This window comes from Mesoplodon bidens (assembly GCF_964165515.1).
Source record: "Mesoplodon bidens genome assembly, chromosome: 13".
NCBI lineage: Eukaryota > Metazoa > Chordata > Mammalia > Artiodactyla > Ziphiidae > Mesoplodon > Mesoplodon bidens.
The window spans coordinates 40,073,438-40,095,282 of NC_138169.1; the positions used below are offsets into that span (position 1 = coordinate 40,073,438).

Below are 21,845 nucleotides of genomic sequence, written 5' to 3' on the forward strand. Positions count from 1 at the left end.
GCCCTAAATGCTAAGATGACCTCACACCTTGGTTTTACAGGATTTGGTGAGTCTGATGAGAACCTCGAAACAAACGTAGCGTCAGGCAAGCCGAGTGTCTCTGTATTCTTTGTAAACATTTTGAGTTGCATTCTTTCTTTTTAAATTTTATTTATTTATTTGTTTGCTTATTTATTTTTGGCTGCATTGGGTCTTTGTTGATGTGCATGGGCTTTCTCTAGTTGTGGCGAGCCAGGGCTACTCTTCATTGTGGTGCGCGGGCTTCTCATTGCGGTGGTTTCTCTTGTTGCGGACCACAGGCTCTAGCTGCGTGAGCTTCAGTAGTTGTAGCACACGGGCTCAGTAGTTGTAGCTTGCGGGCTCTAGAGCGCAGGCTCAGTAGTTGTGGCCCATTGGCTTAGTTGCTGCGTGGCATGTGGGATCTTCCCGGACCAGGGGTCGAACCTGTGTCCCCTGCATTGGCAGGCGGATTCTTTAACCACTGTGCCACCAGGGAAGTTCTTGCCACACATGCAGAAACAAGAACTCAGTATCTTTACAAATAACTGAAATGTATCCTGCTAGTAGCCCCACAGTATTATAGGTAGTTTGTTTTCTTCCTCCCTTGTGTTAATCTCTTTCACAACTAGAATTATGTTACTTGTTTAGTGTCTGTCTTCCTGACCATAAATTTAAATTCCATGAGGGAGGGATAGTGTTTACCTTTTTCACTGCTGTATTTCTGCATCCAGCTTGCTGCTTGATACTTGATATATCATTAATAAATAAATGTTTGCAAAAATAGGAAATAAATGGCTGAATATTTTTTAATGTAGAAACAGATCTTATTTCAACAAGCTGATTGGCAATTCTTGGTGTATTGACTTCAGTTTGATTCTGTGCCTGATTATCAGCTAGAGACTCTAAAATATAGCCAGATTCAAAATCAGTTTCCTAGCATTTTGTCTGTTTCTTGATCCACGCAGCCATTCTTTTCTTAAAGATGAACTATTTTCCTTCCTCTACAAGGAAAATTCCATGACCGCTGGGGGGGTGTGAATTGTGTCCATCCGTATTCTGCATATGGATCTGCCTTTAGACACATATGCTGCCACGGGGAGAGGGTTTTTTCCCTGCACAAGCAAATCAGCCGTGTGCTCTTTGCTCGGTGGCATTGCAGGACCTGACGGGTCCAGGCAGGGTGCTCTGCAGTCACCCCAGCCTGGTGGCCTGGCCCAGCCAGTGCGCCACTGCTGTGTCAGATTCCACAGCTCTCCTCTGGGATTTCTTCCACAGTCTATCAACCAGCCGTTGCCAGGTGAGCAAGGTAGGGCCTCACTCAGTTTCAGCACCTTTGCTGCTGGATGAAGCTTTAGATCGTGGAAAGCAGAACTGAGCATGCATCTAACAAACATGCCTTCAGGCTGAAGCCAAGACCGTTTTTGCTTTCAGACTGTAGCTTCTGTTGAGAGGGGACAGCTGGCTTTTCTTTCTCATCTGTGATCACATATGTATTGGTGCAAAACAGTTTGCTTCTTCAAGGAGCACAGTCTGATTTGACTTCTGCTACAGGAGCATCTGGAATCCTGGCTTTAAAATTTGCCAAATCATGACCAGAGTTATCACAACTTAGTTGCTGAATCTGGAGATCAAGCTCCTGGTGCTGTGACCTCAACACCTTGAAGCTACGTTAGAGAAATGAAGGAAAGAACAGTGGGGAGGGATGTTACCATTTGACTTTGAAGCCTGGTATTTGAAAACGAGAATTTTCACAAAAGCTGTATCAATGAAAGTACAATTCTTAGATACATAGTGGTTCTTCTCTTTAGGGCTTCTTGAAGTAGTGAGCTTCCTCTCGTACATGAGATATACGAACCAGGGGATGGGATCTTATGACATTTTGCAAAGGGATTTCCTAACTGCTAAAAAGGCCAGCTCTGCTGTCTAGGTTAGTGACCCTCACACCTTTTCTTGCTGGGCCCTGATTGGGACCTTGGAAGCTTTGTGACTTGACTCTGAGTCAGAAAAGGAGGCTGAGAGATGAAGACTCCCGTGGTCTCTAGGTTGAAGTGGGACTGCTTGCTGTCCAGCCCTGATTCCTTGCCTGCAGTACCTCTTTTACCTGAGGTAGTGAGATAGTCCTCCAGCCCCCAGAAAGGTCTCGGGCCACCATTCCCGCATCTGCACCTCAGCGTGGGGAAGGCTGCTGGACCTGCGGGCACCAGGACCAAGCCTCAGTGGTGAGCTTGGAGCCCTAATCCTACTGGGGGTCCTCGATCCCCTTCTCCGTAGCTGGTGTTGCAAGCAATCAAGCACAGCCCCTCTGTGCTCACTGCTTCTCACTTGCTGGTCCAGAGCCAGAGAACAGGGCACCCAGCCCCGGGGGCTGCTTCCCAGCCTGGGAAGGACCCCAGATTCTCTCTTGGCTGCGGTCTCTCTGAGATCCCATCCTTATATCTTGCTCAGACACTGCACATGTCACCAACAGTGGAGCCAGCTTCCAGCTTCACCCCATGGCGGGCTGCTCTTCCTTGTTGCCTTTGGTTTTAAAAAAGCAAACCCTTCTTGTCTTTTTCATAGTTTCAATCACAGACACACACACACACACACACACACACACACACGCACATTTATAAGTTGAGGTGGAAATAGGAACAAGTCTAAAAGGACATACACTAAACTCTTAGAAGGTGCTCTTTGGGCCCTGGGGTTTGCAGGTCATTTCCTCAGTTTCTACTTTATACGTTTCCTGATTTGAATTGTTTTTTAAACAGTGAAACATAGTACTCTTATAGTCACAAAAGCAGGGGGAAAAATCCATTTGGTAAGATGAATGTTTAATAAACTCAAACAGAAGAAATCCATTTTAAACGGATCATGCCTTCTGCCTGTGAACTGCTGGGCTGTGCTGGGGACCCTGGCCCTTCTGCCCACCCAGTCACCCCAGCCCTGCAGGATGAGGGTCTTCTGCCTCCCTCTTCTTCTCGCTATAGTGAGACAATGGGAAGCTTTCTGAGGATGATTTCTGGGCTCCTGGTGATCAGATTGGGACCTTGTGTATTGAATAGAGAAGAGCCAGTAATTGTGTATAGAAAAGCATTGAGTGGAAGGTCTGGTGCTCTCTGGGAAAATCCCAAACAGCCACCGGCAGATGGTGGACTTCATTAGTTTATTCAGCCGGCCCTGATCGAGTCCCTGCTGTTTACTGAGCATCTTCCATCCCTGGGGCTATGCAGGTGAGGAGAGCCTGCTGCTCACTGGCTGGAGTGGTCAGTTTTGTCTGGGGGAGGGAGGTGATGTGGTCAGTGGGAGCAGGACCCAAGTAACACAGCAAATAAATTACAAGTCTGGGGGCTTCCCTGGTGGCGCAGTGGTTGAGAGTCTGCCTGCCCATGCAGGGGACACGGGTTTGTGCCCCGGTCCGGGAAGATCCCACGTGCCGCGGAGTGGCTGGGCCCGTGAGCCATGGCCGCTGAGCCTGCGTGTCCAGAGCCTGTGCTCTGCAGAGGGAGAGGCCACAACAGTGAGAGGCCCACATACTGCAAAAAAAAAAAAAAAAAAACAAGTCTGTGGGTGTCTTGTGGCTATAAGAATAAGTTATTTTTATGGTTGGAGGTTTTGTTTGTTTGGGGTTTTTTTTGGTCATAATAACTGTTGGAACAAATCTGAAGTAATTATGACCTCAGGTGGCCCATCCCTTATGTAACTGAGGAATCCGTGAGGCCCTCATTCCCTCACGTCTGTGAAGAGGTAACCCTGCCCTCCAGCGGCCTGACAGCCAGGAAGGGGACTCCATACGTGGGGGGAACCACACAGCTAAATTGCCTTTTTGTGAGGGTAGCAATGGTTGGCCCAGATGGTCAGGGTCCCTTCTTGCTCCCAAAGCTTGTGTTTTTCCCCCAGAGATTATTAATGTTCCCTGGGTGGAGAGCATTGATCCAACTCTACCTACTTGTTTGACACCAATGCTGAGGCTGGGGGTCACCTTCTTTATCCCAGCTTGGTCCTAAATCACCGTCCTAAACCCTGGGCCCAGCTGGAGCTAGGATGACCCTGCCCCAGCCTCACTGGTCAGCAGGGACATTAGTGAGCCCAGAGTCCACTCTGGTGTACACCACAATCAACCATTAGCCCTAATGAAAAGTGGATTAATTTGGTCCAAGTAGGGATATCCAGATAGGCAACCTTGTCATGGATTAGAATTTCCTTGCCTAGGCAGAATCCAACATTCAAAGGGTAGTATTCTAAAATGAGTCTGGGTGCTTTAGGGAGGCTGACTTACACATGAGTGTTGAATGTGAACCCCATCGGCCTCAGAAGTGTTGGTGGCCAGTGTGGAAGGGCCCAAATTATAATTGTCAGACAAGATGGGGAACCCTGAATTCTGAGGACTCAATCTTTCGTTTAGTGATTTCGACGTATAACGCTTGGGCTCTCACTGAATGTCTTCTTGGTTCAGAAAGGGGCATGCTGTTTTGGCCCAAGGCTAAGTATTCCTCATCAGTCATTAAAATATTCAAAGACCTCTGCTTGTTAACTGTGCCCAATGGTAAGGAGTCTGCACAGTAATGGACTTGGTTTATGAGGCAGATTACAGGGTGAAAAGTGCCTGGTGAAGGTGGGCCACAAGCCCTTAGCCTTCCCTTCCACTGTGGGCTTTCTGAAGATAGAGGGCAAGGGGAAAGGTTACTACACAGCTTGGAAGGATTTAGCAGGTGGCAGGGGCAGAGATGAGCTACCACCACAGGGCAGGCCCTCGTGCAGGAAGAGCAGGCATCGCATCTTCGCTTTTCTGGCACCATGTGACAGTGTCTTTACAACGATCCGTGGTAGTTCTTTCCAAGCTCTATATGTGCATCTCAAAGAATATATTGCTTAGTTCTGTTCATGAAGAAGGGAAGCGCACGTCTGCTGAATTTAAAGGAACAGATGGGCATTTGGGTTTTGAATTTTTTTCCCTCTAAGGAATCCAGACCTTAAGTGCCTCTGTGTGTGTGACAGGGAGAGAATCTATACCTGTTCAACTCATGAAGAGAATATCAGATGTACTGGCTTTTAGAAAACAAATCCTTATAAATATATAGAAAGGTGTATTCTAATTTGATTATTTTCCAAATAGCATCTGTCTTTTCCAGCATAGGAATTGCCGGATGTGGGTTTTAGATGGGGGAATCAGATTGTGTGCTTTTATGAATTGACCTAGTTTTCTAGGGTGAACCCCCTGGTTTGAATGTTGGACGGGAGCCTGTGGGCCCCAGGGCGCCTGGCAGTGCCTCATGTGTCCTCTGTGGGTTCATATGGCCACATTTTCAGCTGGAGGGCTGGCCATGCTCTTCTTGGGGTGGGAAAGGGAGACAACCTCAAATGCCAGAGGAGCTTGAAGGGTTGTTAATGGAATTCCCTGCTGGTGGTCCCACGGATTCCCCCTTGAATATGAGCTCCTTGAGGACAAGAGTTAAGCCGGGATCAGCTTTGTGGTCCCAGCAGGCCAGGCTTGGTCGGGTGGGTGGGCAGAAAAGGATGCACCTGCCTGGCCTTTGCTGCGGCCTTGGTTGTATCTTCACTGCCCAAGGAGCCAACCACAGAGCTTCCCAGGGGACCTCTGATACGATAATTGAAGGAAGGGAGAGCTTGAAGATGCACAATTGCTGCAGTCACCTCGGGTGCAGATTGAGCCAAATGTTAAATGTCTGTTTACCTGTCACCTGAAAATGCAGAGGGGACAGGTGCCTCTGCATTTGCCTGCAGAGGAAGGCTCAAAGTTTGACAGAATTTGTTGGGATTTTCAGGATCTGAAACCCATACATTTATTTCTGCCTGTGACTATGTTATGTCTAATGACAATTTAGGGGTGCATACTTAAATTAATATTTCACTTTTGATTTAACAACTCAGAAGAGGGACTTCCCTGACAGTCCAGTGGTTAAGACTCGTGCTTCCACTGCAGGGGGTGAGGGTTTGATCCCTGGTCGGGGAATTAAGATCCCACATGCTGCATGGTGCAGCCAAAAAAAGAAAAAAAATGAAGAACGAAACTCAGAACATTATCCACGATAAACAGAGTAAATGTCATTTTAATCACAGCTGCAGAGGAGACATTGGTATTAGGTAAGAACAGTGCATGGAGGCCTGGGGCTCTCATTTTATAGGTGGCCAGTGCCTCAGCGAAGGTGACACCAAGTTAGTTCTGCTTCGAAGGGGGTGTAGGGGTGGAAGGAGCACGTGTCACAGGTTGGCTCGGGCACAAGGCATTTGGGAGTGACCTTGCCACTGGCAGGGGTTGGAGGAGCGGCCAGAGCTGGGACAGCCAGGCTGACCCCAGTCATTTGAGCGGGGAGGGCATCAGGTCAGGCTGCAGCCCCAGTGGAGGAAACTGGAGTAACAATCAAAATCCCAGGAGTGAGCTTCCCTGGTGGCGCAGTGGTTGAGAGTCCGCCTGCCGATGCAGGGGACACGGGTTCGTGCCCCGGTCCGGGAAGATCCCACATGCCACGGAGCGGCTGGGCCCGTGAGCCATGGCTGCTGAGCCTGCGCGTCCGGAGCCTGTGCTCTGCAATGGGAGAGGCCACAACGGTGAGAGACCTGTGTACCGCAAAAAAAAAAAATATCTGAAAATCCCAGGAGCTCCTGGTCATTAACTGTCCTGTGCCAAGGACTTCATGTCGCTTTGTTTCATACTTACTCTCATTTCCCCGTGTCATAGGTGAGGAAACTGAGGCTCAAGGCAAGGATTAAGGAGTTTTCTAAGGTCCCAGAGCCTCCACACTCCAGGACTGAAATCTGAGACTGTCTGACCCAGCACACATGTAGCATCATACCATCATACCGTCCCTTGGATGGGAAGCATGGGGACACCTATCCCTGAGAGCTACACTGGGTGGGAGTGTGACTAACTGGGGGTTTGTCCCCGTCCCAGCCTGGGACTCCGTCCCAGCCAGACCTGGCACCTAGAGGGGCTGTGCCTCACGATGGCCTGGACACTTCCTTCAAAGCCACAGCCGCCAGGTGTTGTCACAGGGGTCCTGGCATGCCGAGTCCCTGGACTTAGGGGGCTGCACACAGGCGAGTCCTACTCCCTCATGAATTGGCCACCTCTCAAATCCCCACCTATAAAATCAGTTCCCCACCCACTCAGGTAAGACCAGTGTCTCCCTGGTCTGACTGACTGCTGGAAGTCTAACAATACCATATTACAGAAATGGAAGCTTAGCGTAAGTTAATTACAGAGTAAACTGCAGATCTTGCAGAAGGTCCGTGTGTCATGAAGACAGTGAAGGTGATGTTGGAGAGCTCCTGGTTCTCACATGTGGACAAACGAGGCTCATTGGAGAGAGAAGCAGGGAGGTGTGTGCTGAGTGTTTTAGAAAGGATTTGACTGTCAAAACATGAAGACAGGCTCTCAGAAAATTGATGAAGCCCTCGAATGGTTTGCAAAAATGACCCTTCTGATTGTCTTATTAAAAATAAAACACGAAGCAAAAAGGTATCAGTGTGGTTGGTCAGAAAAAGTACACACAGAACAAAGCAAAAAACATCTGTTTCATTTTTTTATTCTTTAGAACAAATTAGAACATGGTTATAATTGCATGTTCTTAACCTAAATGTTATCAGATGAACACAAAATAGACATAGTCTTCTAATTTTAGTCCCATTGTTTTCCAAGGTAAAGACCCAATCAGATATTTTTCTGTCCACACCACCCTTCAGCCAAATCATTTACTATGAAGTGATGGCCCTTGTTCAAACGGATTTGCTGTAATATTACCAACCACCATCCCGCCTGGTCCCTGTACCAGATATTCTCAATTAACTAGGACCCATTCTTATTTCAGTCTGACAAAAGAAACTAGATTGAGGAGGTTTGGGCAGGTGGTTTGCACTTCTTTAGCAGAGGGAAAGAGTTTGTGTTTTGCCTAATCACGCCCTGATATATATTCTCACTGGTCTCAGAGAAATTCTCCCAGGGGAATAATGTCTGCCTTGTTTCTAGTTGCTTTCGAAATTATGGCCCAGAGACCATACGTTTTTTCTTGCCTCCTAATGATTTTGAGATTTTATTTAGTACGGTTTTAATATTTAATATTTATCAGCTAAAGCTGGTTCAGACCACTGATATCTGAATACTTAACAGTACTATCTAATGCTTTAGAAAAAGTGCACACAGTACCAAATTTATACACTATCAGAGGCACCTTGTCTTTTTTTGGTTTTAGGCGGCATAAAAAGTATCCATCACTTCCCTAATCACCAAAAAGCAGCCCTACCACCAGGGAGAAAGCTCAGGATTCAGCAAGGCAAGATGGGCTTGGCATTCAGGGTACAGGCTGGGAATATGGCAGCCTCTTAAAACACCTTTTGCCTGATTTTTTCCTTAGTGGACTTTATTTTTTTAGAACAGTTTTAGCTTTATAGAAATGCCTGATCCATTTCACAATGCAGTTTTAACTCCTAGGTTTTTTTTTCCCTCTCTCTGCAGACGTCGCCTCATCTCCCAGAGATCGTCCTTGGAGACCCTGGAAGATATTGAGGAGAACGCTCCTCTACGGAGGTAAGTTTTCGGGTTGCATTTATGTGTGTGTGAATGGCCTGTAATACAAGGTGGCGGCCAAAGTTTGAATTTTTTTTTTTTAGTTTTTGATCTACAGAATTAAATTCTAAAAATGACAATCGGATCCCCAGACTCTGTTTGGAAGCCCCAGCCCTTTGGAACATTAGAACTAGAACACTATGAAATCCCAATTATGTATCAGAATAGCCCAGTTTGCATGTGAATTCAGGTGCGGTTACCCGTTCCTCTTGAAAATTGCTGCTTGATGAAGAAGAGCGCGTCACTTGCCCCGGCTTTCCCAGGCGCGGTGACACAGTAATCACAGTCCCCGACTTCAATAGCAGGTGCCACGATGTTCCTCCAGAGCCAGGTGCTGGGAAACTCAGGTAGGTCAGCTGTGAGTGCTCCCTTGGGGCTGAAAGCATTCCATTTCTCCCTCCGGATTAGAAAAGTGCTTTCAAAGCATCTTTTTTTGGGTGACATCAGTTGCTGAGCTGTGGCGGGCCTCTGACTGGCAGCTCTCCTTCCTCTAATCTGCGCCTCGGTCCACCTGGCCCTCCTGGAGTTCAGGAGACACACACTGCGTCCCCTGCAGCCCTCACCGCAGCCCCAGCTGAGCTGGCTGTGCAGGAGGAGCTGAGGCAAGACGGGCCCCTGTGGGACGCTGTGGCTTTACAGGGGATGCGTGGCAGGCTGCAGATGGGGCCGAGCCAAGGGAGGGTGTGTGCTCTCATGCCCTCGCACCAGCTCCTACGGGAACCCGCATCTGCACCCTTCATGCATGCTTTGGCTGCTGGCCAGGGATTGGGAGTCCCCGGCTCCTCCCTTTGAGCCTGGGAGGATGCTGAGGTGGAGGTAAGCATCTCCCCCTGGAGCCAGCTCCTTCCCTGCCTGGAGCTTCACCCCCAGGTCACGGGTCTTGTCCACAGACCACCTGGATAAAAGGTGGAGCATAGACAGGCCAGGCCTGGGATCTGATTGGAAGCATCAGTGACTGTGAATCTCATCACCGACATCATTCCAAAGAGAAAGTCAGGGCCAGACAGTCCGATTTCCACTTTTGAAGTCTTTTTGAAAACACACATAGCCTCTGGGACCATCTTAGGCTGATGGTGTGTGGCTGTGTGATCCACGTGGCCTGGGTACAAGTGTTCTTCTGTCAGTCTCTATTAAGTGGCCCAAAGTAATCAGCGAGCGTCGGGGAGAAACGTTCTCCGGTGGCACCGAGTGGCTTTGGCATTTGAGTACAGTTGATGCCAATCAATGAACAGAGCTACAAAGGCCCTGGAGTTTGGAGAGGATGCAAGGAGCCGTGGTCGTTCGAGCAACGTGGTAGCTGTGACCAAGGAAACCAGGTTAAAAAAAAGTCACAGGCTCTAAAATATCACCTCGGGGATTCCAGGTGGTAAAGGGGGGCTGGAGAAGGAGCTGGGTGCTGTGTTCCTGGTCATGGGCCCCATCACCCTTGTACCCTCCTTTCAGAATCTGCCCAGGCTGGACCTCTACCCCTCAGTCCTGTGATAGCAGAAATGGGCAGAGTAAAAATGGCTTATCTGCCCTAACTGTAACTTCATCCCACCCTTACCTACAGAATGCTATACTTCATTTTCAACAAATCTTGTGTACATATAAAGTTTAAAAAGTAAGTCTGAAACCAAGGGAGTTGGCAGTTTAAGAAGTCCTTATTTTCCCTAATGGACTTTTTTTTTAATTGAAAAATTTCTGATATTTACTGCAGAAGCAAACTCACAGACATACAAAACAAATTTATGGTTACCAAAGGGAAAGGTGCGGGGGGGAGCATAAATTAGGAGTTTGGGATTAGCAGATACAAACTACTATTACAAAATAAACAACAAGGTCCTATTGTATAGCACAGGGAACTGTATTCAATATTCTGTAATAAACCATAATGGAAAAAGATATATATATATATATTTATGTATACATATGTAACTGACTCACTTTACTGTACACCAGAAATTAACACAGAGTTGTAAATCAACTATACCTCAATAAAAAATTCTGATATTTACTTAGAAACTTACTTGTTCCTAAGAAATTAAAATAGCAGAAGGGGCATTAGTTTGGGAGTCAGGGGACTTGAATTCTTGGCCTGATTCTTCTACCAACTGGTTATGTGGCTTTGGAAATTCATTTACCTACTCTGGGGCCTCGGTTTTCCCACCTGTAAAACAGGAGGGGCAGATCAGCTGATCTCTGTCCTTTCCAGCTCCCCGATTCTGTGAAATGAATGTACCAGTAATGATGCTGAAGTGTTTTGGGAACTGCGGGGGCGGAAGGCTATTAGCCCAACTTGCTTTTAAACTCAGCACCTAGAACAAACGGCTCCAAGGCATCTATTAAAAACCTTTTGCATAATGAAGTGTATCCCATAACCAGTGCAAACGAGAAAGAGCTAATCTTTCATTAAATTAGTTTTCAGTTTAATTCTATCCTAATTTAATTTTACATCACTTAATATATATGGGGGTTTTTTGTTGGGTTTTTTTTGCGGTACTCGGGCCTCTCACTGTTGTGGCCTCTCCCGTTGCGGAGCACAGGCTCCGTTCGTGCAGGCTCAGCAGCCATGGCTCACGGGCCCAGCCGCTCCGCGGCATGTGGGATCTTCCCGGACCGGGGCACGTACCCGTGTCCCCTGCATTAGCAGGCGGACTCTCAACCACTGCGCCACCAGGGAAGCCCAAAATGTGTAGTTTTAAATGGGTATTTTTACACGTCAATGCAGGTGGCTTCGAAATTAATTCCTTCTTTGCTTAACCTGCCATAACCTGAGTGCTTAGTCTTCCAGTTTCCTTGGCAATTGTTGTTAATGCCACAATTCTCTTAAAGGGTTTCTTGGTTGGGGGTGGGGGGTGGAGGCTGAATGCTTAAAAAAAACAAAAGACAACAAACAACTTGCTGATCGAAGGGCTATATCAGTAGCATATACAGTTAGAATTGGATGCTGGTATCGAAAGAAAGCACCTCTGTTATCTTTTTAAAGGTCTTGCCTTTCTCTTGCACATCACAGGTGAGTTTCCTGTATCCACCTTGAACTCCAAGGACTGAGCATTTGCAATGAGAGGCTTTAGACTGGGGTTTTCCACTTTGCCTGGTGGTTACCTGGTATCCCAGAAATAAGGATCTAGGATGTCTCTGTTAGGTGTCCAGAAAAACCTCAGTTCAGCTGCAGCAAATGCGGCAGCCGTCACCACCTGCCCCAGTTTCCAGCCTGTCTCAGTTGATGTGTGCGGGCTGCTGTGCCATTAAGTAATTACTGGTGCCGAAAGCCACCTGTGCCCCTTTTGCCAACTTCCGGTTTCAGCAGAAGGCTGGGAGATTTTGTGCCCAAACCTGAGGGTAACAGCACCTCATTCTGCAGCTGTGGAGGCAGGGAGCAGCTTGGGGTCTTAGGAAGGTATCCTCACAGTCTAGCTCTTAGCCCACTGCCCTCAGACTGGGGGGCCCAGGAAGCTCTGCATTTTGGGGGGAAGCTGGGTAAGGCTGTGAGGATGCTCCTGAACAACGGTCCAGCAACCAATGATAGCACACATTTATGCCTTCAAGGATTCTCCTCTCTCCAGTGACTACATAGTTCTAGAACCTTCTGCTGTGTGTGAGAGAGACAATTGGGGACCTTGGGTGGCCTTCAGACTCTAACAGTCATTCTGGAGGTAGAACAGAGGCAGTCTGAGGTGCTGGGTCTGCTTCCAGAGAGCTGCCCCAGGAAGGCTGAGTGAGGCTGAATCTTCTTGGACCCCAAGAAGGCTCAATGTGGGTTCAGAGGCTTGGAGTAGGGAGGGGGATTAGTGGGTGCTTTTCCCTATTCAAACCCTTCCTGAGGTCCACAGGAAGCATCTACAAAATGCCCTCAGGCAGGATTCTGCACGTCTTTTTTTTTTTATAAATTTATATTTTTATTTATACTATTTATTTTTGGCTGTGTTGGGTCTTCGTTGCTGAGCATGGGCTTTCTCTAGCTGCGGCGAGCGGACTTCTCATTGCAGTGGCTTCTCGTTGCGGAGCACGGGCCCTAGGCGCGTGGGCTTCAGTAGTTGTGGCACGCAGGCTCAGTAGTTGTGGCACGTGGGCTCAGTAGTTGTGGCTCGCGGGCTCTAGAGCACAGGCTCAGTAGTTGTGGCGCACGGACTTAGTTGCTCCGCGGCATGTGGGGTCTTCCCGGACCAGGGCTCGAACCCGTGTCCCCTGCATTGGCAGGCAGATTCTTAACCGCTGTGCTACCAGGGAAGTCCCTCTGCACGTCTTTAAAAGAATCTATTTAAAACCAAGAATTCAGGGTTTCCCTGGTGGTGCAGCGGTTAAGAATCCTCCTGCCAATGCAGGGGAAACGGGTTTGAGCCCTGGTCCGGGAAGACCCCACATGCCGTGGAGCAACTAAGCCCGTGCGCCACAACTACTGAGCCTGTGCTCTAGAGCCCGCGAGCCACAACTACTGAGCCCACGTGCCACAACTACTGAAGCCCGCGTGCCTAGAGCCTGTGCTCCGCAACAAGAGAAGCCACCACAATGAGAAGCCCGTGCACCGCAACAAAGAGTAGCCCCTGCTCGCCACAACTAGAGAAAGCCCGCGCACAGCAACGAAGCCCCAACACAGCCAAAAATAAATAAATAAAATAAATAAATTTATTTAAAACAAACAAACAAACAACAACAAAAAGAAGAATTCAGGACCCTTAATAAGGGCTGTGGTTTTCAGAATACAGGAGGCAAACAGTAACAAAATATGCACCCTTTGTAGTTAAAGATTTTAATAATACACACTTGAACTGTGTATATGAATGTGTGTACATATGTATGAATGTGAATATTTGTATTTGAACGTGTCACTTGACACTGTATGAAGCTCTTGTAGAAATCATTACGTTTAATCCTCACAACAGCTCCAGGGAGGGGTCTGAAATATTACTAGTGATAGGTCACTAGGGTTGGTAGTGAGTTTGTGGTGGATGCTGGGAGGGCCACTCAGGTTATGGCCGTGTGCTGTGAACCCTGCTCCGGTGGAATGGACATGACTGGCAGGGGGCCTTCCTTCCTCTAGATCCAAGACCCAGGGCACCCCGTTTCCCTGATGAAAGCCACCAGATACCTGCTACCATGTCTTTGCTTTGACCTGCACTCATGCACTTTACTATATATATTTTTCGAGTTAAATTACATTTTAAGGTGCTGTTTCTTAAGGAAAAAAAAAATTTTCAGCACTCTCTGGGAAAGGGCTTATAGGAAGACTGACCCTTACTTGAGGGCAGGTAAGGGGGTTTGGGAGCTGTACACCTAGCCTAGCCCAGGGCTATCCCCCAGTTTCCCTTGAGGGGAGCCCTTGGAGGAGAGTAAAGGTTCAAGCTGCTAGGCAGGTCTGTAATGCTGCCCATTCCCTAGTCCTTTGCCACCAATGGGCCCACACACCCCACCTGCCCTCAACTGTACCTCCTCGTTGGGTCATCTTGTTATTCTCTTACCTGAAGCCTCAAAGGTCAGAAGTGACTGAACTCGGGTGATGGCCTGGACCTTAGTGTGGTTTTGGGAAGCCAGGCCCTGCTTCTCTGGAACTCACTCTCTGAAGCATAAGGTCTCAGGCACCCACGTCTGATGCCAGGAGCCAGCCCTCGGGGTCCATGGTCAGAAAGGTAAACAAAAAAATTTGGTAGCAAAAACTCAACTAGAAAAGTCATTGCTCCCTTTCTCAATACAACACCAAACTTCAGTTTCTCAGTTGCTGGGAATTTTGCTTTTCTCCTAGTTCTTATTGCAGTTGTATATCTTAGAATTTGCCAGGTACCTTTGAAAAAATATACACAAATGAGATCTTTTCAGCCTGTGGTCTGTCCTGTCATTCCTGTAGTGCAAACACATGTTGTATATTCTAGGAAAAATTAATTGGAATCCAAGTCAATTTGTTCAACAAATATTTATTTAAAATTTATCTTTAAAAAAAAAAAAAACAGCCACTAGCTGGGTCTCAGTCTCTGATTCTCATTCAAAGTAAAGCTGCGACTTCCAGGCAGAGCCAAGTTGAATGTTGAGGCAATAGTCCAGGTAAGGGGCTTCCCTGGTGGCGCAGTGGTTGAGAGTCCGCCTGCTGATGCAGGGGACACGGGTTCGTGCCCCGGTCCGGGAAGATCCCACATGCCGCAGAGCGGCTGGGCCCGTGAGCCGTGGCCATTGAGCCTGCACGTCCAGAGCCTGTGCTCCGCAACGGGAGAGGCCACAACAGTGAGAGGCCCACATACCGCAAAAAAAAAAAAAAATAGTCCAAGTAATTCAAGCCAGAGTCCTGCTACAGAAGAAAAATGATTCGGGGTTGTTTTTAAACTGAATTTTCCAGTGTTTTTCCCCCCTCTGGATTCTTTAAATTTACAGCTTTCTGTTCCCGTTACCTGTGTTGATACAGGAGGATTCTTTTTAAGATGACAGGAACAAATAATGTCTTTGGAATTCGTGTAGGTTATGTTATTGTAACTCAGGACAATAGTTTTCATTAGCTGGCTCTTCAGAGACCCATATAAATTATTATCAGTATTATCAAGGAAGTTGTCTGTCGTTGGGTTTTTTTTTTTAAAGCTTCCTTGCTTCCAGCCATATAGTCCTCATTATCCTTGGGGTTACTCAAACCATTTGAGTCTGGTCTTTCCTTCCTGTCTTTGTGTGGAGATGTCTCAGCTGTCCACGGGCAACTGACTGTGTTTTCGAAATGGCTTTATTTTTCAGATGTCGTACTCTCTCAGGTTCGCCCAGACCAAAGAACTTTAAGAAGATTCATTTTATCAAGAATATGCGGCAACACGATACCAGGAATGGCAGGTATCATGCTAACAAAAGCTGCCCCCATCCTCCCTGCTGTAGGAGGGGGCGGGTCCAGTGGGGAAGGGAAGAGGGGACCCTTTGAATGGCCAGACCTCACAGAGTGAAGCCCACTGTTAGGATGAACAGGATCTCATGTAACCTTCCCTAACAGACTACTATTTCCACCCCACTCCTGCCAGAATCATCCAAAGAAGTTGATAGAAAATACTGCTCTCTAATGGCAACCAAAGGCTTAGTTTTTTAGACTAACTAAAACTGAATTTTTAATAGTACTGAAATATATTTTTATTAGGAAATTTTGAACAGAAAACAGTTGAATTTTTTGGGTGTTTTTGTTGTTGTTTCTTTTTCTGCTTTTTGGGGGTTTTGTTTTCTTTTTTCACCAGGGCTCTGTGCTCTGGTCAGTCAATATCCTGCCAGATCTGCACCTGAAGTCGGGTTTGGCTCTCTCTCTGATGATTTTCATTAAGAGGGGAGAATCACGACTTTGCCAGCAGATTCTCCCTGGGCGCCGATTCAGATTCCTGGGCCTGCTGACGTACGTCTGGAGCATGTGTTCCTCCAGCAAAGAGTTGCTCTTTAGGAAAGGGCTGTTAAATGAAAATTATGGTTAAATGTATATGACCTTGGTATTCAAACCTTCCTGGTGACAAGTGGATGTGAATCCTTGTTGCCGGCATTGCTTATAATTGAATGGCGAAGCCCATTCATGGCAGCCTCACAACAGTGCTGGGAAGAGGGCTCCAAGACCTCTTGGGGTCCCCTGATGCTCTGTGCTCCTGGGGGTGGCTCTTCTCCACCAACCTGTGACCTGGATCATAGTTAGAGACGCATCCCAGAGCAGAGTTCCTGCCCCAAGACCATTTCGTTTGATCTCCTCCTGATTTACAGAAGCTCATATGGGCCCCACTAATACTCTCTAATCTATACCAAATGAAAATTGCTAAAATGTTAGACTCGTGGCATGATTAAGGCCCAGCATTACTATAATTGGGTGTAAAATACACCGCACAACCTGAATACCTAACAATTACAGTACTTAAAGACTTGTTTTCTTCAAGTTTTTAAACCTCACTTGAACAGAGAACATAATTTTATAGCTATTCAACGATTTTAGAATGGCCAAATTGAACTCTCCCATCAAATAATTTTTACGAACTCAGTATATATTCCTATTTTAAGTACAGAGCTTTTAGTTAAAATGAACCCAGCTGTCATCTGTGAAATAGAATACCCTGAGTTTCTTTCTCTCACCCTGACTCTCACTGTCACAATTATTGTGTCTTATTCACTTAACCACCGTGTTTTTCTTTTCTTTCGTGGCTCTTAGTGAATACAAACCTTACTTATGCCATTTTTAGTATAATTATTCATCATTTATGTATGTTGGTGTTTTTGTCCATAATCTCTTGAACCATAAAATAAACATAGAAAGCCTCGGCTTCCTAAATAAAATCAATGACAATACCAAAAAGTGGGCCAAATTAATGGTATTCCCCACTTCTCAATGCTGTTGAGGACACAAAGTCAGATAATCAATCACCTGGCATGGTTTGTAGTGAGAGGATGCAGTTAGTAAAAGGTTTGGACCAATGGGATCACCAGTGTATAGTGTATTCCGAAGCCTCCTTCCCCGGCACACCCTTGACCCTGGAACAATGTCAACAGTCCAGAAAGCGTGCAGTTGCTGGCAGTTTTGCTGGGGAATTTTCAGAGGGAACCAGGAGGGACTGTTAGCTTATCTGGAGATCTAAGAAATGGGCTTTAGGGCAGGAAAGCAAGCTCTCGGCACAGGCTATATATAATATAGGCAGTGGTGACAGCCGGTTGTACCTGCCTAGGTGAGAACTGCTTTTTCGGTGCCGGAGAAGATGAAAGGCCTAGAGATGCTCTCCTTCCTCCCTCTGGTTGATTTATTAGCAGGGATGGACTGTTCTCAGACAGATGAAAGAAAAACTCAGGAGGGCACCAGGAAGAAACTATGATTTCTGAGGTGACAGAGGAAGTTGTGGTCAGGAGCTGATGAATGGGAGGAGGGGACCCACCGCAGCCGGGCAGCAGGCGTGAGGTCGTCCTGCTGGAGGTGGCCTGGGACGGGGATGAGCTCAGAGCTGCGGTGGTGGGTAGCAGGGGGCCTGGACATGCTCTCGGGAGGGAGGGCCTGGGGCGATGCCTGGGGGTCTCTGATGCTCCCACCTCGGGCGTGCGGGGTACACACACCACACCACACCAAAGGGGGCCTTCCTGCAGCCCACATGGGAGCCACTTGACTCGGGTTTGCCTGCCGTGTTGGGAGGAAAGAGGCTTTACTGAGAAGCCTGGAGATGTTCACTAAAGCACTTCAAAGGTCTGGACTGAGAACAGAGTGGCCTGAGTACTAGTGCGTCCGCCTCTTCCTGTGCCGGGGAAGACAGACTGAAAGGGGGCCTGCTTAGCCCCCCAGGCCTGTGGGAGGCATCCTCCCAGCTGGGCAGGCTTGTCCCTACTCCAGCCCCGACTTCTGCCTGCTCACAGCTCTGCCCAGCTCCGGAGTCTCCTTGTGACCTCCGGGCAGCACAGACCAGCCTCCTGGACAGCAGGCCGAACCCAGGGCCCACTCACTGTTCTGGACCCGAAGACCTTGGTATTGAGGTTCCCCCACCTCCAAGCCTGCTGACCATGGGGCAGAGGCACTGGCGTCAAGGGGGACTTGGGCTCCGGTCTCAGCAAGGACTAGAGCGCAGCGTGGGAAATGAGTAGAGTGTCCGTTATAAGGTTCTAGCCTGACCTGACTGAGAGTTCTAAGCAAAATTTTGAGATAGAAAGGGGAAAAAATATTAAAACTGAGAAGCAAATACAATAAAAGACAATACTTGTGTCACTGAAAAAACAAAAAGTCCAAGTTAACTTCATGATCCGTAATATCAAGATAGCTACTGAGAAATAAACCTCGGGGCCCCAGCCGGTCCGTGCTCACCCACTTCATTCTGTGACATTAGACCAAGTCCAACAGCACAAGAAGCGGAGGTGAGCCTCTTCCATAGCAGGTGTGGCTCCGATGGAGGATGGAGCCCGCTTGAAGTGAGAACCGTCTTCCTCTGTCTGGAATCGGTGCATTCTATGAGGCTGGCACTGGGGACCTGCCAGAAGGCTTTGCGTCGGATCAAGAGCAGAGAACCATGCTGAGAGCGTGTGGGACTCGGGCTGCAGACCCTCGGGCAGGAGGAGCGAAGAAGGACAGAGCATGAACACAGGCTACAAATTCCGTGGTGGGAGCTTCAGCTCCACTGTTAGAGCCAGATGGCATGATGGGTTCCTCCCTGGCTGGCCGGTGTTTCATCTCCCAGCAGGTGGGGCAGGTGGTGAGGGAGCTGTCACCCTCTAGGTCTACTTCTGCCTTAACACGAAGACGGGCTGCTGATGGGGAGGCCATGTTGGACTTGATAGTTATGAAAAGAAAGCAATGCTTGTCTGGGTTTTAGGAAGACAGATCTCAGAAGGTTCAGACTGAGAAGTGGATTATTGTGGCTGCATCCATATTGCCAAAAGGGATTATAAAATTCAGAGTAACATAAAGTGATGATGGGTAACATTTATTGAGAGCTTCTTGGGCACCAGGCTCTAAGTACTTCATAGGCTTTGTTTCATTAACTCATCTCAATGGGTATTTGTTGAGTAAATTAAGGCAGAGACCTTCTATTTTATGTTTCTTCCAGTTTTATTGAGCTATAAGTGACTTACAGCACTGTATAAGTTTAAGGGGTACAACATAATCATGTGGCTTACACACATCATGAAATGGTTACCCCAATAAGTTTAGGAAACATCCATCATCTCATATAGATTCAAAGTAAAAGAAAAAACATGTTTTTTTTCCTTGTGATGAGACCTCCCAGGATCCACTCTTAACAACTTTCATACATAACACACAGCGGTGTTAATTATATCTATCATGTTGTACATTTCATCCCTAGTATTTATTTATCTCATAACTGGAAGTGTGTACCTTTTGACTGCCTTCATCCAACTCCCCCTCTCTCCACCCCCTGGAGAGACCTTTTAAATGAGTTCAGTCTTCAGGCCTGTATTTCGAGGGATGGAGAGACTTTAGAAAATACAAATAATCCTTGAAACAACCTCATAAGGAAGGTATTACTACTGTTGTGTTGGGCAGAATAATGTGCCCCAAAGATGTCACTGTCCTCTTCTCAGGACCTGTGGCTATGTCAGGTACGTGGCAAGGGGGACTTAAAGGTGCAGATGGAGTTGAGGTTGCTGATCAGCTGCCCTTAAAATAGTAGCAGGATTATCCTGGATTGTCTGGGTGGGCCCGGTGTAATCACAAGGGTCCTTAAAAGCAGAAGAGGGAGGCAGGAGAGTCAGTGTTGGAGTGATGTGATGTGAGAAGGACTCAACTGCCCATTGCTGGCTTTGAAGGTGAGGAAGCGGCCATGAGCCAAGGGCTGCGGCAGCCCCAAAGCTGGAGAAGGCGAGAAAACAGATTCTCCTTTCAAGCCTCCGGTGGGAAGCAGCTCCAAACAGCTTGATTTTAGCCCCATGCATTTCAGAGTTCTGATGTCCAGAATTGTAAGATAATTTTGTGTTGATTTAAGACCCTAACTTTGCCGCAATTTATCACTGCAGCCATAGGAAACTAAAACACTCATCATTTCAGTTTACAAAGGAGGAAACTAGAGCACGTGGCTAGAAAGTGGGGGGTGGAGTCCAAATTCAGACATCAGATTCTGAGTTGGAACGCTCATATGTTGCTGGTGGGAATGTAAAATGGTCCAGCCACTATGGAAAACAATTTGGCAGTTCCTCCAAAAGTTAAACATAAAATTACCATATGACCCAGCAATTCCACTGGCACGTGTACCTAAAAAATTGAAAAGAGGAATTCAAACAGGTACGTTCACATCAATGTTCATGGTATTATCGTTCACAATAGCCAAAATGTGGAAACAAGCCAAGTGTCCATCAACAGACTGTGGATAAACAAAAGTGGTATATACATACAGAGGAGTATTATTCAGCTGTAAAAAAGAATGAACTACTGATACCTGCTACAGTCTGTATGAATCCTGAGAAACATTATGCTGTTTGAAATAAGCCAGACCCGGGACTTCCCTGGTGATGCAGTAGTTAAGAATCCACCTGCCAATGTAGGGGACACAGGTTCAAGCCCTGGTCCGGGAAGATCCCACATGCCGTAGAGGAACTAAGCCCGTGTGCCACAACTACTGAGCCTGCGCTCTGGAGCCCGTGAGCCACAACTACCGAGCCTGAGTACCACAACCACCGAGCCCACACGCCTAGAGCTGGTGCTCCACAACAAGAGAAGCCACCACAATGAGAAGCCTGCACATCGCAACAAAGAGTAGCCCCCGCTTGCCACAACTAGAGAAAGCCCGCACACAGCAATGAAGACCCAACGCAGCCAAAAATAAATAAATAAATTTATTAAAATAAAAAAAAGGAAATAAGCCAGACCCAAAGGGCCAAACACAATATATGATTCCATTTATACAAAATATCCAGAATAGGTAAATCCATAGAGGCAGAAAGTAGACTAGAGGTTACCAGGGCCTGGGGGAAGGGGGACAGAGTTTCTGTTTGGGGCAGTGGAAGAGTTTTGGAAACAGATAGTGGTGATGATTGCACAACATTGTGCATGTACTTGATGATACAAAATCGTACACCTGTAAGTGGTTAAATGGCATATTTTATATTACATATATTTTGCCATAATAAAATAAAATAAAACACCAGTGATAGCCATGGGGCTTTTAAAACCATATTCAGAAGAGGGAGGAAAGGGATGGTAAACTTCTTGGGGTTGATGGTACAAGGAACGAGCAGATGTCAGCTGCTGGGCTAGCATTAGCATCTTTAACAAGTGGAACTGTGAAGAAATGTAGACTGAACAAAGCAAGGTGCCGGGCACACAGGAGGTCCTCCGCGAGTGTTTGTGGAATAAATGAACGGAGAGGCCTTACATTTTGAATGTTTCAGTCTTCAGGACTAGATCAGGGAATGGCAAGAATTTAGAAATACAAATGATCTTTAAAGTGCCGGGGAGAATAAAAGAAGTGCTGAGTTGAATGCCAGGCACACATTGCCTTTAAAAAGTGAAAAAGAGGGACTTCCCTGGTGGCACGGTGGTTAAGAATCCACCTGCCAATGTAGGGGACACAGGTTCAAGCCCTGGTCCAGGAAGATCCCACATGCCGCGGAGCAACTAAGCCCGTGCGCCACAATTAATGAGCCTGTGCTCTAGAGCCTGTGAGCCACAACTCCTGAAGCCCGTGTGCCTAGAGCCCATGCTCCGCCACAGGAGAAGCCACCGCAGTGAGAAGCCCGCACACCACAATGAAGAGTAGCCCCCGCTCGCCACAACTATAGGAAGCCCACGTGCAGCCATGAAGAGCCAACACAGCCAAAAAAAGAAAAGAAAAAGTCAAAAAGAGACTGAGATGGTAGCAGAGGACAAGTCCTAATAGTCATAAACCAG

General features: G+C 47.3%; 1 protein-coding gene across 4 annotated transcripts in view; it reads left to right on the forward strand.

The window, feature by feature from the left end:
* Nucleotides 1–21,845, forward strand: part of CABLES1 (Cdk5 and Abl enzyme substrate 1) — a 115,823-nt gene that overhangs the window by 39,971 nt on the left and 54,007 nt on the right. For all 4 annotated transcript variants that reach the window (XM_081252067.1, XM_081252068.1, XM_081252070.1 and 1 more), the window contains exons 2-3: nucleotides 8,456–8,527; nucleotides 15,257–15,349. In XM_081252067.1, the coding sequence (XP_081108193.1) occupies nucleotides 8,456–8,527; nucleotides 15,257–15,349 (165 nt within the window). The remainder of the gene's footprint in view (nucleotides 1–8,455; nucleotides 8,528–15,256; nucleotides 15,350–21,845) is intronic.